Source organism: Ruditapes philippinarum, unplaced genomic scaffold (genome assembly GCF_026571515.1).
Source record: "Ruditapes philippinarum isolate M1 unplaced genomic scaffold, ASM2657151v2 ctg1167_1_1_1_1, whole genome shotgun sequence".
Classification (NCBI taxonomy): Eukaryota; Metazoa; Mollusca; class Bivalvia; order Venerida; family Veneridae; genus Ruditapes; species Ruditapes philippinarum.
Window position 1 is genome coordinate 4,393 of NW_026857913.1, and position 24,313 is coordinate 28,705.

Genomic DNA, 24,313 nt, shown 5'->3' on the forward strand with positions numbered 1-24,313 from the left:
GAACTAAATCGTTCTTGTGGCGGCGACCCTCAGGTTATACCAGCATACATCCAGAACAAGGAAAAGCTTTTGGTGTGGCAAAATTGAATCGTGAATCGTCTCGTTAAAAGTGCTATGTACATGTTATTTAATACATATAGGCCATAATCTTGGGACAATAATTCTACAATGCAGGGCATGGTATGTTCATTTCGTAGATCATTTTAGTCGACATCATACAAGAGATAACATGAAATTGCTAATTATTACTCCTCTATTTCCTAATTTGATGACAGTAATGTCTAATCAAATGAATTTGCAGACACCATGTTGAATATTTATGCTTATGGCATATACATACCAAAACACTCTTGTTAATTTTTGCAAAAAAATGAATCTCACCCCACATTAAATTGATTAATGCTGGGAACACGGGTAAACATTCTATTTTAAAGATATACTATGCTCATGTAAGAGTAAAAATTTTTAATCGCCGAAATTTTTCAAAATCTATAGAATTCTCACCGAATAAGTCAAATTTGAATAAAAGAATGAATAAACTATGTATGGGAAGCTGTCTTCATTATTACAGGTCAAGTAAAATTAGTATTTTCTTTAAAAAACTGCAAGTTCTTTTAATGACACTATACATGTACAGTCATATTGTGTCAACCTATAGTGTATAGAGTATTAAACATACTATACATGTATCTATTTCATGTGAATTCAAACCATGTTTATTTTATACATACAAAGAAACTGCGTAGCAATTATCAATATTTTTGAATTTCAAATTTGAGCATAATATATATTTAAAAAAAAGTAAATTCGTAAAATCTTTTCTGAGGGTCAAATTAACAACACAAAATTGAGGTATAAAAGCCATGACATCATATATTTCCATATCTTTTATTATCTAATAACATTTATGTTTTTGTTATTTGTACAGACGGTTATCTGCAAAGCCCGCTTTAAAAGGGAATTGATCTATAAAGGACGATCTGTTATAATATAAATAATTATGTTGATTGTAATTAGTATCAGACATAATAACAAACCAAGAAAGAATTATATATGAATATTGTTTGCAAGTTCGAGATACATGAACTGATATTACATATATTCATATAGCAGGTAATAAATCGTTCTAGAAAAAGAATAATATTATTCATCATATTTAAATGTTCATACTATTTCACATAGAAGAAATTTATCAACAATTTTTATCAGCAATATTTTATAAAAATATATATATGATACACTCGTATTGTTTTTATCAATATTTGAAATACTGATTGAAAATGTACTCATTCAAGACAAATCCGCTTCAAATGGAAAGCATCAAGTTTAGTTAAGAATTTCTTTCAAAACATTAAAATATTAAAAAAAAAACATATTTATTCTTAGAAAAAAAAGCTTCAATATTAACTATCCGCTTTGTTTATTATATAAAACAAAATTGACAAATATACTATTGTATCACAAATATTCTACCCTGTGATATTTGAGAGTTTTATTTTTGTTTGTCATTGATGTTGAGTACGTCAGGTACAATTCTTGTATGATTTGTAAATATTTTACTCATTATTACAATTTCTTATTTAACACAAACATATACTCACACATTTGAAGGTATGTTGCTTAAAACGTGTAAGCATTCGTAAAAAATGTATTATGTATTCACGTATAATAATAATAAAAATAATAATTTGTTTCATTAGGACTGCCTTTACATTGCACCCTTGGCGTCTCAACGGCGTTATCCCAGGGCAGACTTGCTGTTTCCAATTTGACATTGTTGCTACATCCGACATCAATTAGATTGCAGTTTTTTCTTGTGCAGGAATACGCTTTGCAGCAAAGTTGTGTCTTTTTAAAAAAGCCGATATAATATGCGATTCTAGAGTTCAGTCTTCCAGATCCTGAGGCCCTAAATTGACATGAATAACATGTTTTATATCGAACAAATCTTATATTTTGCATATTTGAGAAACATTGTGCTTGATCACAAGAATTCAGCACGAATTATTGGATTAATCTTTTGAGGTTATTGAATAATGAAATGTTTTCACCACTTAATTAAACAATATGTTTGGTACGTAAAAACACAGTAATCAATATACATGCTAAACAAAATAAACTACTTATATATACATTTTATGATTGCAAAAAAATAAACCTTTCAATTAAATTCATATATCCAGAATTATAATACTGTACGTTTGTAACGAACGTCGCTTTTAATTGGATAATCGTGACATTTATGTAATCTATATACACATATAATATAACAAACTGATGCTGCCAGTCTATGAATAAATTGTATTTCTTTTTTTATTCTTAAATATAAGTTTACACACATGTATGTTCTTGACAGTTTATATGATCGTATGCAATAAAGCCCTCGACCTAGCGACACGGGTTATATTTGCAAACAACTGTATATGATAGGGTCATATAACGTGTCAAAAATCTTTATAACTTAAAATGTACCTGCATTCTGGTCCATAAAAAAATGCTGGTGCTCTACAACCAGTACCACCACCTGATCCCAACATCCCAGGCAAACAAAACGCAGCCAGGAAAAGAACAATGATGATAAGCTTGTTTGACGTCATTTCCCTTCAAAAGTAGACCGTTTCAAATACAACAAAATGACATTTATCTAAATGAATAAGTTTTATAATGTTAATACATTTGCTTGGCTGACTAATGAGAGATAAAACGCACAACCAAGAACAACCGGGAGACTCATCCAGTTTCACTGTATTATGATGTTTGTTTGAAAAATTATTTAAAACGTTTTGATTGTAAATACTAAAATTATTGTTATTCAAAGCAGTTAAAACAAACATTTTTAAAAGAATGATAGCAAGTGTATTTATATAAAATATTAATAGTTCCTTAAGTTTTTTTTCAACATGTGTTTTACACGAACAAAATAGCGAGATTTTCAAGTTTGAATTTCATTGACTAGAAATCAGCATGATTTTTTTTTAAATCTACAATTTAGTAAAATCCTTAGTGAAGATCATTTAATGATGTTTATTAAATCATTATCACATTATAAAATTAAATTGAACTTACCTTTTTGTTGATGATTTTAGATCTATCGACGATTATTTTCCTTTGCCAACAATGCTTTGTTATAGTTTCATGTCTCATATATGTCTAAATCGTAACTATATATTCGCGCTTTCGTCTTATTGTAAACATAAGTTTGCAGTTGTTTTTTTCTTGTGGTAACATTCAATATCATTCACAATGCAATCTTTTGTAATGCATAAATGGTTGTTGTTAATTAAGCATGATTTAATATTTTTTGTATATGTAAAATTACTGTTGTTTTCGTATATAACAGGATGTTGTTAACCGCAAACCCCAAAAAAATGTTTTGTTTTCGTTTAAACTTAACTGTTAAATCATGTTTACCAATGAATGAATAACATAATTTAAAACTTTCTGTTGTTAAAGCTTTAAAAGAATATTCGAAAGTACTTACCCCCTTGTTTGTTTGTTTACACTTCATCAATCTTCCAGTATGATTTTTTAGATAAACCTTGATATAATCATGGGATACTGATTTAAATATATAATTCAAGCTATATAAAAACAAATAAAGTAAATAAAGAAAATGAATGAAATAAGAAAATGTATGTATCATAAAACACACTTATACATTTTATACTCTAAAGTAAGTATCCCCTTATATTGTCATAATTATTACGTCTATAAGTAAATCTTTACTTCATCAGATATTGGTAAATTATGTATTTTGCAAGACTTGGATAGTTTTCTTTCCAGCAAAAAACAAAGTTGTCTTTTGTAAATTAGAAGAGATAGAATGCATATTTGTAATAAACTGTTTAATGAATTCCTGGAAAAGCCATTCATTATGTTTTTGAAAGCAGGTGTGATAACCTTTGAACTTTCGAAAAAGCATCAAGTATCTAACTAACAAGTATTGATATGTGCTTTGATCATGCCATCTAACCATTTATTCGAAACATGCGGTAACGTTTCAAGTTGAAAACGTCAGGCTTGAATGGTTCTTATTAAATAGCGTTAATGTTAATAACATGTTTTCCTATTCTTGTTGTTTGTTTGTCTGTTTGTTTGTTTGTCTGTTTGATTGATTGATTTATTGATTGATTAATTGATTGATTGATTGATTGAGTGATTGATTGAGTGATTGACTGATTGGGCTTATGTCACACCAACACTGTACAGGTCATATGGCGATGTTCCAGCTTTACTGGTTGAGGAACCCTCAGGTACCCTTCCGTGCATTATTTCAGGCACGAACGAGTACCTGAGTAGAACTACCGACGTTCCGTAAGGTAGCTGGATATCTCCTTCACATGAAAGGAATATTCTTGTTGTTGATCTGTTCGAACATGCTGTTTGGATCAGTGTTTACATTTCAGTATTGAATATGCCTATTTTGGTGAAATTCCACCTAATTTACTTGTGTTGAATATATTTTTTTTTTCCTGAAGTCTATGAAACAACCATGAACAACAACAAACAACAAATTAAAAAAACATACGAGCCGATGAAATCTCTGATGACCATTTTTGCAGCATATCGGAACGTGCCGGTGATGTGCACAACAAAGGATGGTACTGATCACTCATGTAAAGTTTGGTTGAAATACAATCAGTAGTTTGATCTGTCAAGGGCGGACAAGCTTAATGCGGACGGACGGACAACCGGACGGACGGAAAGACATACGGACGTACAGACAGACGGAAAAGGCAAAAACAATATGCCTCCCAAAAATTTTGGGACACATTATTGAAAGTAACAAACAAGAACAAGATATAATGTTTGCAACATATGTTTATAAGATCTAGACTGACATATACATATTAAACAATATCAAAGATTAACTAAAGCTGTGATTAGGGCATGGTTACATGATATCTTCAATGGGATAGGAACAACAGTTCAAAAACATTCCATTGGTCTTCAGTTCAAATGTTAATGTATTTCGTCTTGTCTTGTCTGATGGTCATAATGTTATTCATAACGTCGAAATTTATTTGACATAAAATGCATACTGTAATATGCAATTAAATCTGTGTATAATTATATATATGCACTGATTAAACTGTGATGAGTTAAAGATTAATTAATGTGAAAATTAATTGAAAAGAATCAAGTAGAGATACAAAAAAGCTATATAGTAATGGATTGTCATTGATGGTATTTCAAGCCATTCCCTGAAATAAAGAGAGAGAAAAAGAAACTAAGTGACAGTTGTTTGTCCCTCAAAATGAACAAACTAATGCTTGTATTACTTATATGTTATATTTTACCATTTTGAAACAAAACGCCAAGAAAACTCAAGAAATTGCACTTCCGAAGAGTTAACTTTACAATTAAAATAAAAACATAAATCAATCATATTAATGACAAGCCTTTGCCAATGTAATAGAAAAACTGAAAATAAAATTACTAAATATTCTTATATGGCTAATTGTCACTTTTCGTAACATATACATTCGGATGAGTGAAGAAATATTTAATTGTCAAAATGCAAAACACTCACTCAAATAGTGCTTGATAATACAAAGTTTACTTTTTCTTCTTTTTCCCTATCATAACATCGCCCACTTTCTTGATACCTCTGAATGGACCAGCTATAATGTTGGCACCAACAATGAACAGAGCTGCTGCTATACCAGCTAGAGGTCCGTTCTCCTTCCCGAAGTCATTTGCAGCATCGAGACCTGAAGCGAGGAACTTTATGTAATAAAGAACCTTCGACAATAAATATTATCATGTATCAGTAGTTGGTTGATAAAATAGAGAAAAACAGAATCCCTAAAGAAAGTCCAACACAACAAAATTGAAAATGTTGCAGGCTCGGTTTGATTGAGCCTGTTCATGGACGGTACTGGAAAGTGCAAGTTACCGTCCACGTCCCTTTCCTACGGCTTAAGCGAATTCAACATTTAACACGAAAATGGTAAAATTTTGAAGTATTCTTTCTAACGTGTTTTCATTCATCTTTTTCATTGTTATTTCAACAATAAAGACGTATATTCGCGGGCGGTTTTGAGAGCATTGCGCGTGCATGTATAAGTGTATATGTTATACTAATTATAACACTTAATGAAGATCTTATGTTTGAATAATGAGTTGCATCTCATATCGGTACAAAAGTATTAACACCAACAATCTCCAGCTCAAACAAGTCCAAAATAAATTTTATCGTTTTTACTGTTTACAAACATTTAGGTTGTTTTTAAGGTGGTGACATGCGTGTGTTTTTATTTATCGTGCGCACAAGATATTCTGTCGTGGCCACGAGTAACTAAGTCGTGACCACGAGTTTCTAAGTCGTGGCCACGAGATAATTAAATGGTGCGCCCGAGATACTGTGTCGTGGCCACGCGTTACTTAGTCGTGGACACGAAATAATAGATAGGTCCGCACGAGAAACATGTACTATGTCATGGTCATAAGTAACTAATTCGTGGCCACAAGATAATTAAGTCGTGCGTCGATTTATTTATCTCATGGCCACGACTTAGTAACTCGATGCCAAGGCATAGTATTTCGTGTGCACAACTTACTTATCTCGTGACCACGACTAAGTAACTTGTGACCACGACATAGTATATCGTGTGCACGACTAAATTATCTCGAAGCCACGACATAGTATCTCGTGCGGACCACTTAATTATTTCGTGGCCGAGACTTATTAACTTGTTCTCAAGGCATAGTATCTCGTGCGCACGAGATAAATAAAAACGCACACATGTCACCTTTGCGCCACTGTATGTTTTATCTAAGATTCCGTGATATTTTCATTGGTTCAACTCATTGTTCTTGTTATTTTTGTATCGATTTTGTCTGAGACATCACGTTTACCTTTTCCTGCACCATAAACAAGGCCACCTGCGGCAGCTACCGGCACCCACAGCGGAGCTGTCCCTACTGTCGAAGCTACTTTAATAACCTCTTCGTCAGACATTTCCCTAATCAAAGAAACTATTTCATAGATATATTGCTGCAGTGGCTTTTGTACATTCCAGTCACAAAATATAGCATTTAATTTTAATATTATCTAACATTGTATAATGTTTGAAAGTCCAAGGTTATTTAAACAGAAAGTGGACTCTTCTAAAGCAAATAACAGTATCTTAAATAATAATCTTATCGGCAGGTGAACGTTGATTTTTTTGTATATTTTGCCCAACAAGCACGTTATTGTCATATAACTTAATATGTTGCAAATCTTAGAATTAAATAATACTAAAACCATTGACTTTATTTTGTTTACTGTCCCTCCTTTCTTGAAAAAGCCTAAAATATATTATAATCATTTGTTTATTTAAATCACCACTGTTCTCAACTTGCATGGACCTCATTTAGAGGAAATGGATGCATGTTAATGTAATTTTATTCTTTTTATTGTAAAGTGTTTTTGTGAAACAATTTTTTAAACAATTTATCAAAGTTTTGTGCACACGGAAGCAAATAATGGACCGCAAGTCATGTTGTATCATGTTTCATTGATTTTGATTCTCCTTTGTCGATATGAAATAATGACTAGACTGTCTTTAATAGATAATAATAAACCTATTGTCAAAAACAAAACAAAAAACAGTAATGTACACACTGGCAGTGTTTGGGATTATTATAAAGAATAGTGTTTCTTACATAGAAAGCTTAATAAACATAAAACGATAAATGATTCAGATAATTATGTGGAAGCAAAAAGGATAATAACCAGAAATATCTCAATAAATCAAAACTTACGTTTCTAATATCCAATTTGCAATTCAACACCGTTTTTCAATGAAGTTATGCCAATGCTATGTATAAAATCACTTTATGGAACAGAGCCAGTTATTTCAAACAAACGCAGGTCTGGTATATCAAAAGACCCTCGTTTAAAATTTAAAATGATCTTTTCATACAGTCATGAACAAAAACGTAATGTTATATAATCGATATGTCGTTTTAAAATTTAAACATGATCATAAATTACCGAAATCTATACATGTAATAACGTTATATCGGTGTGAAAATTGCTTCATAATTTAACTAGGTTAAGAAAACACCCGGGTTATAGGTTATAGTCGCAGCACGAAAATAGTATTTAAATAAAAACCATAACGAATACTGAAACTAAAGTAAACAAAAAGTGAACAAAATGGCATTCTCTGGAATTAACCCACCAACATAAACTGGGACAGTGTTAATTTACCTACAACATGGGAAAAATCTGAAAGGAATGTCAAATTAATATTCAGTGGACCCCTCATAAAATCAGAGGAAGAGAGAATAAATTATTTGCATACCTTCTAATATGGGTAGGAGAAAAGGGGCAAGATATGATGCAATCCTGGAATTTAAACGCAGTTGATGAATTAAAAAGATCGACACATTCTTCACAAAATTTCAAAGTCACTTTCATCCTAAACTTAACCCAATTTTTGCAAGTTACCGATTCAATAACGAAAGGCAGGGTGAAGAAACAATAGAACAATTCGTCACAAGATTTAAACTGAAAGCAAATGAATGCAGATACCAATAGCACAACGGACAAAATGATCAGAGACCGCATTGTTTTCGGGGTAAATAACCAAAGACTGAGGGAAAAATAATTAACGAAGAAGAATCCTTAACATTGGACAAGGCAATTCAATTATCGCAAAATTTCGAATACTTTAAAAAAACAAATGAACATTCTTAACCCAAAACAAGATGTAAATTACGCCAAACATGGATGTGCCAACTCGGATACAGCGCTGTCAGGATCGACACGAAACAGAAGTCTAAAACAACAACCTGTAGAAATTGTGGAACATACCATGACATCACACACAAAAAGAAATACCCGGCATATGGATAGAAGTGCAAATCATGCAAAAAGTAAAATCATTGGGCAAAAGTATGCCGTTCAAACAAACAGAAACATGTTCATGAATTTTCGAACAATTTAAATGAAAATAGTGATGACTCTTACATGTATATAGATAATTATTTCATTGACACGTAAGCAACCAAATATTGCCAGCCCCAAATCGCGCATTTGTTTACATTAAGATTGGCCTGAAATGCCAAAACATTAATGTCAAACTTGATACAGGTAGCAGCGTTAACATACTCTCTAAGCGCAAACTTGAATCGCTCAGCATAAGAATCCCTTTTCTAAACTTATCTCGTACTCAGGTGATACAATTTAAGTTATAGGAAAGATCAGTTTAACCTGTAGCTATCGTAGAGAATTAGACTTCTATGTCGTAAACAGTGACGCGCCGACACTTATAGGATTACAGACACCCATTGACATCGGGTTAATTAAACTCACATACGACAAACTGCCAAAATACTCAGTACATGACTAAAGAATCATTTATGTCTTAATACGGTGATTTGTTCTGGGGCGTAGGCATACTCCCTGGTAAAAGCAAACTACACCTGCTTGATGACGCTATTCCAGTAATTACACCTCCGAGATGTGTACCGGTACACCCAATGTTCAAATCGCGACTTAAGCTTGACCTTCAGCAAATGGTCAAAGACGAAATTATAACGCCAGTGACGGAACCAACGAGCTGGGTACACCCAATTCTAGTTGTAGAAAACCCGAATGGAAAATTACGTATTTGCCTAGACCCAAAACAGCTCAATTTAGCAATACTAGGACTTCATTATGTCAAATCAACACTTGATGACGTAACAGCAAAGCTCGATGGAGCTAAATACATTAGCATGTTAAATCGTATTCGTGCATATTGGTCTGTACAACTAGACAAACAATCGTCTTACGTCACAACATTCGCCAGTCGTTTCGGTAGACACAGGTACTTAAGGTTACCATACGGTATATCATCATCAAGTGATATATTTTTTCAAAAGGTCAATCAGATATTCGAAGGAATAAACGGAATACAAACTCTTGTTGATTTTTATTTTAATATGGGGAAGCTACCAATGTGAACATGATAAACATCTAACACAGGTCTTATTACGCGTGAGTAAGGTATCCGTTTTAATGAATAAAAATGCACCATTTGTGCCAAATCGGTACTATTCTTTGGTCATATCATCACAGAAAGTGGGTTAAAAGCTGACCCGTCTAAGACCGAAGCAACCATGAAATTGCCAATCGTCGAAAAGGTCGAAAGGCCCTTGAGAATGGTCAATTACCTTTCTAAATTCGCGCCAAATCTAGTAGAAGTTACAGCCCCCTTACGGGGCCTCTTAAAAATTCAGAGTTTATTTGGGATCATGTTCATAAATGAGCATTTTCTCAGATCAAAGATATTATAACAAAGGCACCAGTATAACCCGACAAATACTGGAAACGGACGCTTCGAAATTAGGAGTTGCTTATTGTCTATTTCAAGAAGATAAACCTATCGCATTCACAAGCAAAAGCCTGACGCGAACTGAAATCGGTAATGGTGTCATTGAAAAAGAAATGCTTGGTATTTTGTTCGGATGTAAACGGTTTCTTCAATTCACTTATGGTAGAAATGTTTTTGTACACTGCGATCACAAAAAAATATCTGCCATTATAAAAAAAAACAATGTCTGCAGCACTTCCTAGATTATATAGAATGCTACTAGCTCTGTCCAAATATCAGTTAATCGTAAAGAAATACAAGTTAGTAACTGCCTATCACGGCAATGTCTCCCTGATACATATTTAAATATGTTGACGACCATGATTATTACGTGCATACCGTTAAAAAACAATTGCACATTATCGACCAACGAATAGAATAAGCCAAAACGTGCAAAGACGCAAAAATGAAAACTCTGAAAGATACTATATTAAACGGCTGGCCAGAATCTAGAGCAAAGTGCGAGCAATCAATCTTGATTTCTGGCATCACCACGATGAGGTAAGCAGGAAAAAGTTTAATGTTTGAAAACAATGCTTTGTTAAAGTTTAATGTTAAGTATGTTTGTCTAAGCTAAGCTGTTATATCATGTTTACCAATGCAAAATTTCAAGTTATTTTGCAGAATTAGCACACTGTTAATGCTTTAAAAGAATATTCGGAAATACTTTCCGTTTTTGTTTACACTTCATCAATACTTAAAACTAACTAATAGCTATTGGTACGGGTTTCGATCATGAAATCAAATCATATATTGGAAACATACGGTAACGCTTCCAGTAGATAATCGCCAGTCTTGATTGGTTCTTGTAGAACAACGATTGTGTAAATCACATGCTTTAACATTCTTGTTGTTGATCTGTTCGAACATGCTGTTTGGATCAGTGTTAACATTTCAGTTATGAATATACCTATTTTTGGTGTAATTCCACCTGGTAAACAATTTTTTTTTTTTTGCTAAAAACTAAGAACCATGATTGAACAACAAAAAAAACACCCGGCCAGGTGAAATCTTAGATAAATATTTATTTCAGTAGCATGACTTACACTTATCAACTTGACACAAAAACAGTAATAATTGAAATGTTATGAATATTGTAAGGGGAGATTGTTATTCAGTAAACAATAAAAAAAAGTGAGAGTGTTTAATGCTTAGTCTGCTGGTGGCAAATGCACCTACGCATGCAACCATTGCAGACCAAGATCAGCTGGTACGTCTACGCCGTAAAGTCATGGTCTGCGCATCAGCTATTCATTATTCAGGCAAATGCTACATATTTTGAAATTTTCTTGTAAAAAAGATGAACAGTTTTATACTGTTTGAACAATGGACAAGTCAATTTAAAATATTTGGCGTTGCAAGGGGTTAAGGAAATGTAAATGGTACGAATAAATTATGCTTTTCAACCTATTTGTGATTTCTGTAGAAATGATTCGGAAAAGTATCACATTGTATAATTCATTATTTCTGACTTAGAAATTGTGACTGCATCATGAAATGTTAATTAAATAAAGTAACAAACAAGACGAGATATAATGTTTGCAACATATGTTTATAAGATCTAGACCGTCATATTCATATTAAACAATATCAAAGATTAACTAAAGCTGTGATTAGGACATGTTTATATAATATTTCCAATTGGATAGGAACAACACTATAAAAACATTCCTTTGGTCTTCATTTAAATGTTAATATATTCTCCGTGTCTGGTTATCATAATGTTATTCATAACGGCGAAATTTATTTAATGTCAAATGCAAATTCCACTGTGCCATTTAATCTGTGTATAAGTATATAGACTTTTTTAATTGAAGCGCTAGCAGACGACACGTGTACTGATTAAACTGTGATAAATTAAAAATAAATTAATGTGAAAATTAATTGAAAAGGATCAGGAAGAGATCATGAAAACAATATTTTATAGTAATTGATTGACTGATCTTCATACAAGTCATTCCCTGAAATAAAGAAAAGAAAAAAAAACTAAGTGCCTCAAAATGAACAAACTTATGTTTTATTACTTATATGTTATATTTTACAATTTGAAACAAAACGTCAAGAAAACTCAAGAAATTCCGTTGCCACTGAAATACCTTTCAATAAAAAAAACATAAATTAATCATCTTAAAGACAAGCCTTTGCCAATGTTACAGAAAAAAAGGAAATTAAAATTACTAAATGTTCTTATATACGTTTCTGAAGTAGGCTAATTGTCATTTCTCGTAACATATACCTTCGGATGAGTGATGTCAAAATACAATATACTCACACAATGCTACACAATACATTGTTCACTTTTTGTCTTCTTTCCCTATCATCACATCGCCCACTTTCTTGATTCCAATGAATGGACCAGCAATAATGCAGCCGGCAACAATGAAAGGGGCTAATGCTATACCAGCTATAGGGCCAACCTCTTTCCCGATGTCATTTGCAATTTCCAAGCCTGAAGCAAGGAATGTTATGCAATAAAGAACCTTCTTAAATATTTTTTACATGTATCCGTAATTGATAAAGTCTTCTTTCTAACGTGTTTCATTCCTTTTTTTCATTGTTATTTTAAAAGACGTACATTCGCGTCTTGTTTTGAGAGCATTGGGCGTGCATGTATAAGTGTATATGTTATAATAATTATAAAACTTAATGAAGAACTTATGTTTGAATAATGAGTTACATCAAAAGTCTCCGCTCAAACAAGTCCAAAGGTGTCAACTTCTGATAATATTATATACATATAATTTTACTCATCTTTTTTATACTGTTTACAAACGTCTAGGTTGTTTACGGTAGCACAGAGGTGACATGCTTGTGTTTTTATTTATCTCGTGCGCACGGGATACTTTGTCGTGGCCACGAGATACTATGCCGTGGTCAACAGTAACTAAGTCGTGGCCACGAGATAATAAGGTGCGCACGAGATACTATGTCTTGACCACGAGTTACTAAGTCGCGACCACGAGTTACTAAGTCGTAGCCACGAGATAATTAAGTGGTGCGCACGAAATACTATGTCGTGGCCATAAGTTACTAAGTCGTGGCCACGAGATAATTAAGTGGTGCGCACCAGATACTATGTCGTGGGCACGAGTTTCTAAGTCATGGGAACAAGATAATAAAGTCGTGCAAACGACATTATCAACCAATCAGATTACAACAGTTATATGAATTTTCCTAGTTAACTAGGAATGTGCTATAGGACAAGGATGCCACTACTTAATCTGCCTGTCAAAGTGCCATTTATACAAGTTATTGATTGAACAATGATTTTACATTTAGCGTCTTTGTGACCCTTTGACCTAACGACCTCAAAATTATTAGGTGTCATCTTCTGATCAGATGCAATGATCTTTATAGGTTATACAAACCATGGCTCATTCCTTCTTAGTAAATTATCAGACAAGGGTTTTACATGAAGTGTCATGGTTACCTCATGAAGTGTCATGGTTACCTTGACCCTTGACCTCAAACATCCTAATAGGCTATTTAATGGGCATAGGCAATGTCCCCACCAAATAAAATTAACCAGGACTTATTCCTTTTCAAGTTATTGTACAAACAAGGTCAACGGACCGTTGTGCGTACATACTGACCAATTTTATCACAGAGTTGCCATAACTTAGTCAAAATTAATGTCTTATTTGTGGCCGTGGAGGATGGCTTTCTAATATGATCCTAAAGACATGTATCAAGTTTTAAGTTCATCAATATTTTCAAAGATTAATAAGGCATGTAAAACTTTAAAAACGAATTTATTTTCTAAGTTTGAAAAATATATATATAATTAGTGTAATCTGATTGGTTAATTATCTCTGCGCACGACTTAATTATTTTTTGGCCACGACATAGTATATCGTGCCAACGACATAGTATCTCGTGCGTACGACATAGTTATCTCGTGGCCACGACCTAATAACTCGTGGCCATGACATAGTATCTCATGCGCACCACTTATTTATCTCGTGGCCACGACTTTCCCTAATTCAGAAAACTTTTGCACGGAAAAAAGTTACCTTTCTTGCATGTAATTCTAACAAAGCTTTTTTCACTAACGGTATTGTTAAACATTATATTATGTGGACCTGGAGCAAAGTTTGTAGGGCACTCTCTTTTCTTTTAGACAACATTTATGTCAGGTTTGGAAATACCCTATTCAAACAGATCATAGGTATTCCTATGGTACTTATTGGGCACCCTTGGTCGCCGATTTGTTTTTGTTCTGCTATGAAAGAGACTTTATGTTGAGTCTCTCTGAATATACACAACAAAACAGTTATAGTAGCTTTTGATAATACTTCCAGATACCTTGATGATATTTTTAATTTAGATAATTCTTATTTTGATCAAATGGTGTCTGATATTTATCCCCATGAACTTCTACTTAATAAAACGAACACTTGAAATTTTGGTACATCTATTTTGGATCTTCCTTGTGTCCCTAGCTTTGTTTCTTTATTTCGCCCCCCCCCCCTCACCGAATTTCCTAACCCCCCCCCCCTTCCCCTGTGCCCTTTTGTTAGTGGACCTATCAATCAATTATTTATTAATTTTCTTTTATTTTGATTTCCTTGTCGGTTACTATTACTTCTTATGTAACATTTAAAGTGATAAGCCTGTCCATGCCCTCCTTTGCGCCCTGTCATGTTTTTGTTTGGGGTCCTCCTGGGCTCCTTGCCGCTAGTTCTTGTTGCTGGGTCGTGTCGGGGTTGCGTTCCTTGAACGCCACCTTTCCTTGTTGATCTTGTTTATCATATTTTAGTTACTCGTGGCCACGACATAGTATCTCGTCTGCACGACTTATTTATCTCGTGGCCACGATTTGGTAACTCGTTGCCAAGACACAGTATTTCGTGCGCACCACTTAATGATATCGGGCCACGACTTAGTAACTCGCGGTCACGACATAGTATCTCGTGCGCACGTGATAAATAAAAACGCACAAATGTCACCTTTGTGCCACCGTATGTTTTATCTAAGACTCAGTAATATGTTTTCTTTGGTTCAACTCGTTGTACTTGTTATTGTTTGTATCGATTTCGTCTAAGACAACACGTTTACCTTTTCCTGCACCATAAATAAGGCCACCTGCGGCGGCTGCCGGCACCCACAACGGAGCTGTCCCTACTGTCGCCGCTGTTTTAATTATCTCTTCGTCAGACATTTTCCTAATCAAAGAAACTATTTCATAGATATATTGCTGCAGTGGCTTTTGTACATTTCAGTCACAAAATCAAGCATTTTATTTTAATCTTATCTAACATTGTATAATGTCTGAATCAAAGTTTATTAAAACAGAAAGAGGTCTATAACATTTATCTTAAATAATTTGGATACCTTCTCGACAGGTAAACATTGATGTTTTGGTATATCTGGTAATATTTTTGTCCAACCAGCATTTCATTGTCATATTACTTTTTATGTTGCAAATCTTAAAATTAAATTATTATCAAGCCATTGACTTTATATAGTTCACTGTCCTCCCTTTCTTCACTGAATTAGCTAAAAAATATATTATAATCATTTGTTTTCTTAAATCACCACTGTTTAAATTTTGGCCCCGGCCCCTTTTTTGATGGAAGGATGCATTTTTAAATGAAATTTTTATTCTTTTTTTAATGTGTAAAGTTTTTTCGTACAAAACTTTTTAAAAAATTTTATCAAATTTTTTAATGCACACGGAAGAAAAGGGAAGGGGCCCCGAAATCATGTTTTATCATGTATCATTGTTTTTTTGATTCCCCAAATTTTTCGATATAAAAATAATGCCCAAATTCCCCTTTAAGAGATAAAAAAAATTTCTTCCCGATGGGCCCTTAAAAGTCAGAAACAAAAAAAAAAAGCAGTAATGTACACACTGACAAACATTTTGTTTAATTATAAAGAATAGTTTTTCTTACAAATATAAAACGATTATAATTATATGATTCAGATAATTTTCTGGAGGCTAAATTGGATAATAATCAGAAATATCAATATATCAAAACTTACGTTTCTAATATCCTATTTGCAGTTAAACACCGTTTTTCAATGAAGTTATGCCAATGCTATGTATAAAATCATGTCCTGGAACAAAGTCAGTCATTTAAAACAAAAGCAGGTCTGGTATAACAAAAGACCCTCGTTTTAAATTTAATATGATTTTTTCATATTTTTTTTTACAGTCATAAACAAAATATTAATGTTATATAATCAATATGTCGTTTTAAAATTTAAACCATGATCATAAATGTCCGATCTCTTTACATGCAATAACGTTTTTTCTGTGTGAATATCCATGTTATAGGTTATAGTCGCAGCATGAAAAAGCTTTTTTTAAATAAAAACATAACGATTCCTGAACTGTCTTAAAAAGGCTCATTATTTTTTCAAAGCGATTATAGAAATTGTTCTATATTGATAAATCTTAAACAGACTTTAGTTGTTGATAAGCTCCGCCTTTACAATATGCTACATGTAATTTCACTTGTGTATTAAATCTTGGAATATAAAATAGATAAATACAGAGTCCCTAAAGAAAGCCCAACACGGCAAAATTGAAAATGTTGCAGGCTCGGTTTGATTGTAAAATAAAATAGAATTTTGAAAGGGGATCAGAGGTTATGAAGCCTGCGTATCACAGATAAGACATCAAAAGACAAATTTAAAAAGCAGGCAAAATATCCTAAGGGTGATTCAACATTATTCAAGTAGGAATATTGGAACCACCCAACTAGGAAATGCCGAAAAGTTGAAACTAAAAATACCACAAGCACAACAATAATGTCGTGCTGAACGATCTTCAAGGATCGAAAATATAACATCATTGATTAAATGTACGGGGAGACTTTTTACAGCCGCCACACGGCCCCAAAAAAACAGGGGAGTGTTTCTTTAAAATAGTTTAAATACAGATTTCCTAAAAAAAGCCCCAACCGGAAAAATTTTAAAAATGTTGCAGGCTCGGTTTCATTGAGCCTGTTCATGGACGGTACTGGAAAGTGCAAGTTACCGTCCACGCCCCCTAGCACCGGCTTAAGCAGAATTCAACATTTAAACATGAAATAGTAAAATTTGGAATTTAGAAAACATCCGCAGATGTGTTCATACGGCGGTTATCATGGAACCTTCAATGTGACACTTCCGTGCCATTCCATGAAAAGCGGCGTATGGTCCCCAAGTAATAAAAAGCGTGTGCCCCTAAACGAGAAAACAATGGGCGGAACTAAATAAAATAGAATTTTGAAAGGGGATCAGAGGTTATGAAGCCTGCGTATCACAGATAAGACGTCAAAAAGACAAATTAACAAGGGTGCCATAGTCACAAAATACGCCCGTTTACAAAAGCTTTAGATGGATATGGGGGCATTATGGATAAGTGTTATCTAGCAAGCAAGTTTTTATTCTTGGCACTGTGTTGTTAAATGAACCTTAAAACAAATCAGTAGGGAAGATATGCACAGGATGTGTGACCTTGACCTTGGTCGCAGGGACCTGAATTGTATGCACGGCACTCAGCCTCACAATGATGAACATTTGCGCCAAATTATATTGAAATCCCTCTATGCATGTAGAAGTTTTGCTCCAGACAAGCGTTTTTCTATGAGCTCTAACTGTGACCTTCACCTTTGACCTAGAGACTTGGTTCATGTGCAGGACACACTACGTCTCATGGTGGTGAACAATTCTACAAAAGTAACATTAAAATTCCTCCATGCATGTAGAAAATATGCTCCGGACAACATCTGGATATTTAATCTTCTCCAGTGACCTTGACCTTGCAAATATTAACCTATATTAAATGTGTCACACCTGTAGTCATGATAGTTACCATTTGTGCTACAATCCATCAATAAATGATGACTAAATGGTCCCTATACACATCTTCAAATTTTTTATCTGAACTTTGACCTCTATGTGTAACCTTGACTTTGGTCGCAGGGATCTGAATTTTTGCGTGCAACACTCAGCCTCACAATGGTGAACATTTGTGCCAAGTTATATTGAAATCCCCCTATGAATGTAGAAGTTTTGCTCCGGACAATCGTTTTTAAAATGAGCTCTAAGTGTGACCTTGACCTTTGACCTGGAGACCTGGATCATGCATGGAGCAATACATATCATGGTGGTGAACATTTCCATAAAGTATTATAAAAATTCTTCCATACATGAAGGAGATATGCTCCAGACAAAATCTGGATATTTCACCATCTTTAGTGACCTTGAGCTTGCATATATTGACCTAAAGTACATGTGTCACAGCCGTAGTCATGATAATGACCATTTGTGTTACAATCCCTCAATAAATGATGATTAAATCGTCCCTATACACATCTTCATATTTTTATCTAAACTTTGACCTCTATGTGTGACCTTGACCTTGGCTGCAGGGACCTGAATGTTGTGCGCGACACTCCGCCTCACAATGGTGAACATTTGTGCCAAGTTATATTGAAATCCCTCTATGCATGTGGAAGTTTTGCTCCGGACAAGCGTTTTTCAATGAGCTCTATGTGTGACCTTGACCTTTGACCTAGAGACCTAGTTCATGTGCGTGACATGGTTTCTCATAATCGTGAACATTTCTATGAAATTTCATTAAAATCCCTCCATGCGTGTAGGAGATATGCTCCGGACAAAATCTGGATATTTCATCATCTTTAGTGACCTTGACCTTGTATATATTGACCTAAATTATATGTATCACAGCCATAGTCTTGATAATGACCATTTGTGTTACAATCCCTCAATAAATGATGACTAAATGGTCCATATACACATCTTCATATTTTAATCTGAACTTTTGACCTCTATGTGTGACCTTGACCTTGGGCCGCAAGGACCTGAATCTTGCGCGCAACACTCCGCCTCACAATGGTGAACATTTGTGCCAAGTAATATTGAAAATCCCTCTATACATGTTGGAAGTTTTGCTCCGGACAAGCATTTTTCAATGAGCTCTAAGTGTGAAAAAACCCTTGACCTTTGACCCCTAGAGACCTTGTTCATGTGCGCGACACTGCTCCTCATAGTGGTGAACATTTCTATGAAGTTTCATTAAAATCCCTCCATACATGTAGGAGATATGCTCCGGACAAAATTGGACAAAACCGACCGCCCGACCGCCCGCCCGCCAGGGGCGTTCCATAATACGCCCCTTTTTTTCAAAGGGGCCCTTTTAAAAAGCAGGAAAACATATCCTAAGGGTAAAATTCAACATTATTAAAAGTAAAAAAATTTTAGGAACCCCCCAACTAAAAAAGGGCCAAAAATTTTGAAACAAAAAAATACCACAAGCACAAAAAATAATGTCGGGGTTTAAACCCCATTTTTAAAAGGACCCCAAAAATAAAAACACCCATTGATTAAATGTACGGGGGGGATTTTTTTACAGCCGCCACACGGCACAAATAACACGGATGTGATCATAAAATAGATAAATACAGAGTCCCTAAAGAAAGCCCAACACGGCAGAAATGAAAATGTTGCAGGCTCGGTTTGATTGAGCCTGTTCATGGACGGTACTGGAAAGTGCAAGTTACCGTCCACGCCCCCTAGCACCGGCTTAAGCAGAATTCAACATTTAAACATGAAATGGTAAAATTATATATAGACATACTCTTGTTGCCTCTTACTAGTTAAAATTGCACAGTATGATATTTTACCTGGACATCTCATTCAAGATATAATATTCTCGATAATATACTTGTCACTAAAACAAAACATACAACATGGTGTCAGAAGTAATGGTAATTTAATTCAACTTCATCTGAAATTTGGATCAAATTTATATTGACTTAATCTTATATAAAAAATGTGATCAAAATGGCATTCTGAGGAATTAACCCACCAAACATAATCTGGAACAGTGTGAATTACCTACAACATGGCAAAAATTGAAAAGAATGTCAAATTAATATTCAGTGGACCCCTCAAAATAATCAGAGGAAGAGAGAATTGCATCCCGTCTTATATGGGTAGGAGAAAAAGGGGCAAGATATTATGCAATCCTGGAATTTAAACGCAGATGATAGAAAAAATTCGTCACATTCTTCACAAAATTTCAAAGTCACTTTCATCCTAAACTTAACCCAATTTTTGCAAGTTACCGATTCAATAACGAAAGGCAGGGTGAAGAAACAATAGAACAATTCGTCACAAGATTTAAACTGAAAGCAAATGAATGCAGATACCAATAGCACAACGGACAAAATGATCAGAGACCGCATTGTTTTCGGGGTAAATAACCAAAGACTGAGGGAAAAATAATTAACGAAGAAGAATCCTTAACATTGGACAAGGCAATTCAATTATCGCAAAATTTCGAATACTTTAAAAAAACAAATGAACATTCTTAACCCAAAACAAGATGTAAATTACGCCAAATATGGATGTGCCAACTCGGATACAGCGCTGTCAGGATCGACACGAAACAGAAGTCTAAAACAACAACCTGTAGAAATTGTGGAACATACCATGACATCACACACAAAAAGAAATACCCGGCATATGGATAGAAGTGCAAATCATGCAAAAAGTAAAATCATTGGGCAAAAGTATGCCGTTTAAACAAACAGAAACATGTTCATGAATTGTCGAACAATTTAAGTGAAAATAGTGATGACTCTTGTGTGGATAACTATTTCATTGGCACAGAAAGTCACAAAACATCGCTAGCCCAAAATCGCGCGTTTGTTGACAATAAGATTGGCCCGAAATGCCAAGACATTAATTTCAAACTTGATTCAGGTAGCAGCGTTAACATACTCTCAACCCGCAATTTTGAATCGCTCAACATAAGAATCCTTTTGCAGGCACCCGATTCTAAATTTATCTTGTACTCTGATGATACAATTAAAGTTATAGGAAAGATCCAGTTTAACATGTAGCTATCGTAGAGCCCAAGTTACTGTATACTTCTATGTCGTAAACAGTGAGGCGCCACAACTTATAGGATTACATTCATTGACCTTGGGTTAATTAAACTTACATACGACAAACTGCCAAAATACTCAGTACATGACTAAAGAATCAGTTATGTCTGAATACGGTGATTTGTTCTGGGGCGTAGGCATACTCCCTGATAAAACCAAACTACACCTGCTTGATGACGCTATTCCAGTAATTATACCTACGACATGTGTACCGGAAGCGCTCAAATCGGGACTTAAGCTTGAGCTTCAGCAAATGGTCAAAGACGAAATTATAACGCCAGTGACGGAACCTACGGACTGGGTACACCCCATTGTAGTGGTAAAAAACCCGCATGGAATATTACGTATTTGCCTGGACCCAAAACAGCTCAATGAAGCAATACGTAGACCTCATTATGTCACATCAACATTTGCAAAGCTCGATGGAGCTAAATACTTTAGCATGTTAAATCGTACTCATGTATCTTGGTCTGTACAACTAAACAAACAATCGTCTTACGTCACAACATTCTCCACTCCTTTCGGTAGATACAGGTACTTACGGTTACCATACGGTATATCATCATCAAGTGATATATTTTCTCAAAAGGTCAATCAGATATTCGAAGGAATAAACGGAATACAAACTCTTGTTGATTTTTATTTTAATATGGGGAAGCACCCAATGTGAACATGATAAACATCTAACACAGGTCTTATTAAGCGCGAGCAGAGTATCCGTTTTAATGAACATAAATGCACCATTGGCGCCAAATCGGTACCATATTTTGGTCATATCATCACATAAAGTGGGTTAAAAGCTGGCCCGTCTAAGCAACCATGAAATTGCCAATCCCCGAAAAGGTCGAAAGGCCTTTAGGAATGGTAAATTACCTTTATAAATTCGCGCTAAATCTAGCAGAAGTTACAGCCCCCTTACAGAGCCTCTTGTAAAAAGATACAGAGTTTATTTGGGACCATGTTCATAAATGAGAATTTTCTCAGGTCAAAGATATCATAACAAAGGCACCAGTATGACCCGGCAAAGTCGTTTATACTGGAAACGGATGCTTCAAAATGAGGAGTTGCTTATTGTCTATTTCAAGACGATAGACCTATCGCATTTAAAGCAAAAGCCTGACGCAAACTGAAATCGGTTATGCTGTCATTGAAAAAGAAATGCTTGGAATTTTGTTCGGATGTAAACGGTTTCATCAGTTCACTTTTAGTAGAAACGTTTTCGTACACTGCGATCACAAAATAATATCTGCCATTATAATGAAAAAACCAATGATTATCTAGAATGCTACTAGCTCTGTTCAAATATCAGTTAATCGTTAAGCCAATCCTGGTAAAGAAATACCAGTTAGTCACTGCCTATCACGACAATGTCTCCCTAATACATACTGATCTTGATAGTTACGTGCATACCCTTCAAAAACAATTGCACGTTAGCGACCAACGAATGGAAAATATTCGAACCGAAACGTGCAAAGACGCACACATGAAAACTCTGAAAGATACTATATTAAACGGCTGGCCAGAATCTAGAGCAAAGTGCGATGAGTGACCTAATAGTTCGAGGTCATACTATTGTAATGCCACAAAAAATTGGGAAATGAACTTGTACAGAAAGTTCATACAGGTCACATGGGAATTATGAAGACACTTGAATGTGCTTAAGATTCATTTTTCTGACCAGGCATGTCCAAGCAAATAAAAGAATATGTAAGCAAATATAGCATATGTCTGTTATACCGCGACCCGAACACAAAAGAACCGCTAATGACCACAGAATTCCCTGACCGATCTTACAAAATATAGCAGCACACCTGTTCCATTTCAAGGTTAAGAGTATCCTTTGACTATAGATTACTATTCGAGATTCTTGGAAGTAAACTATTTACCAAACACTACATCAAAAACCGTTATTCTCAAACTTCAGAAACGTATGTCACAAATGTCAATACCTGAAGTATTTGTCTAGGACAACGGTAGTCAATTTTCAAGCTCTGAATTCAAAAAGGGGGTTAGAACACAGAACTTCCTCCTCCGGATATCCCCAGTCGAACGGTCTTGCGGAAAAAGATGTTGGTATCGCGAAAAAACTAATGCAAAAAGCTAAAGATACAAACATTTACATTGCATTACTAGAATACCTCAATACACCTCTTAAGTGCGGATATTCTCCTAGTCAACTGTTAATCGGCCGGAGAACAAAATCCATCGGCCAGTTACAAATAAAGAGCTGATACCCATTTAAGTAAATAACTCAAAAGTGCACAGTCTATTGAAATAATCGAAAGACAAACAAAAGGTTAATTACGACAAAAATGCTAAATATTTGCCACCTTTGCCATTGAATCAATCAGTACGCATTAAAAAAAAGGAAAAACTTAGGAAACGCTGGAAAATAGTAAAGGAACACAGTGACCGCTCCTATCATATACAACATGCTGACGGCAGCATATATCGGAGAAATCGGTCAGTATTACACAAAAGTCCGAATAACACAACCGATATTGAATCATTTCTTTCGCAAGTCCTAGATCATAATAAAAATTTAAGTACTCCTCAATTATCTCTCGAAGAAAATAATTCATCTCAGGAACAACGTCCCTATCAACGATTATTTCCCTTTGTCAACAATGCTTTGTTATAGTTTAATGTTAAGTATATTTGTTTTTATCATGAATATATGCGCGTTTGATTGTCCTCTTGATTGTACCATACAGTTTCAGATGTTTTATTTCCTTATGGTAACATTCAATCTCATTCACAATTTCAAAACCCTTTTTAGTGCAAAAAATATTTTTTTTAATTAAGGGATGATTTCAAAAATTTATTTTTATGTTTTAAAAATTTCTGTTCCCTTTGTAAATAACAGGATGTTTTAACCCGAAAGAAAAAAAAAAGTATTGTTTATGGTTTAAAATAAAAACTGATAAAATCATGTTTACCCCAAAACAAAATCCATTTTTTGGGAGAATTAGCACACTCTTAAAACTTTTTCTATTCGGATATATTTTCCCGTTTTTTTGTTTTACACTCCAAACAGCTTTAAACTAAAAT

At 34.3% G+C, this 24,313-nt stretch overlaps 1 protein-coding gene and 2 long non-coding RNA genes across 6 annotated transcripts; all 3 read right to left on the reverse strand.

Moving 5' to 3' along the window:
* Window positions 1-874: 874 nt before the first annotated feature.
* Window positions 875-3,230, reverse strand: LOC132751485 (uncharacterized). Its single transcript, XR_009628682.1, has 3 exons — window positions 3,067-3,230; window positions 2,473-2,601; window positions 875-1,909 (listed from the first exon to the last, which is right to left on the reverse strand). It is a non-coding gene; the product is annotated as an uncharacterized LOC132751485 (long non-coding RNA).
* A 1,573-nt stretch (window positions 3,231-4,803) lies between these two features.
* LOC132751484 (uncharacterized) lies at window positions 4,804-23,938 on the reverse strand. 4 transcript variants are annotated; one of them, XM_060741653.1, is made up of 4 exons: window positions 23,813-23,938; window positions 6,862-6,968; window positions 5,564-5,714; window positions 4,804-5,204 (listed from the first exon to the last, which is right to left on the reverse strand). In XM_060741653.1, the coding sequence occupies exons 1-4, from the start codon at window positions 23,842-23,844 to the stop codon at window positions 5,126-5,128; spliced, it is 369 nt and encodes a 122-aa protein (XP_060597636.1). In that variant the 5' UTR covers window positions 23,845-23,938; the 3' UTR covers window positions 4,804-5,125. The 4 variants fall into 4 exon arrangements, 3 of the variants coding, with proteins under 3 accessions (XP_060597636.1, XP_060597638.1, XP_060597637.1); XM_060741655.1 differs by having other exon boundaries at window positions 5,534-5,714; window positions 23,813-23,925; XM_060741654.1 differs by lacking the exon at window positions 23,813-23,938 and adding an exon at window positions 7,753-7,984.
* LOC132751490 (uncharacterized) lies at window positions 11,887-16,491 on the reverse strand. The gene is made up of 4 exons (XR_009628686.1): window positions 16,341-16,491; window positions 15,411-15,517; window positions 12,625-12,801; window positions 11,887-12,313 (listed from the first exon to the last, which is right to left on the reverse strand). It is a non-coding gene; the product is annotated as an uncharacterized LOC132751490 (long non-coding RNA).
* Window positions 23,939-24,313: the final 375 nt, after the last annotated feature.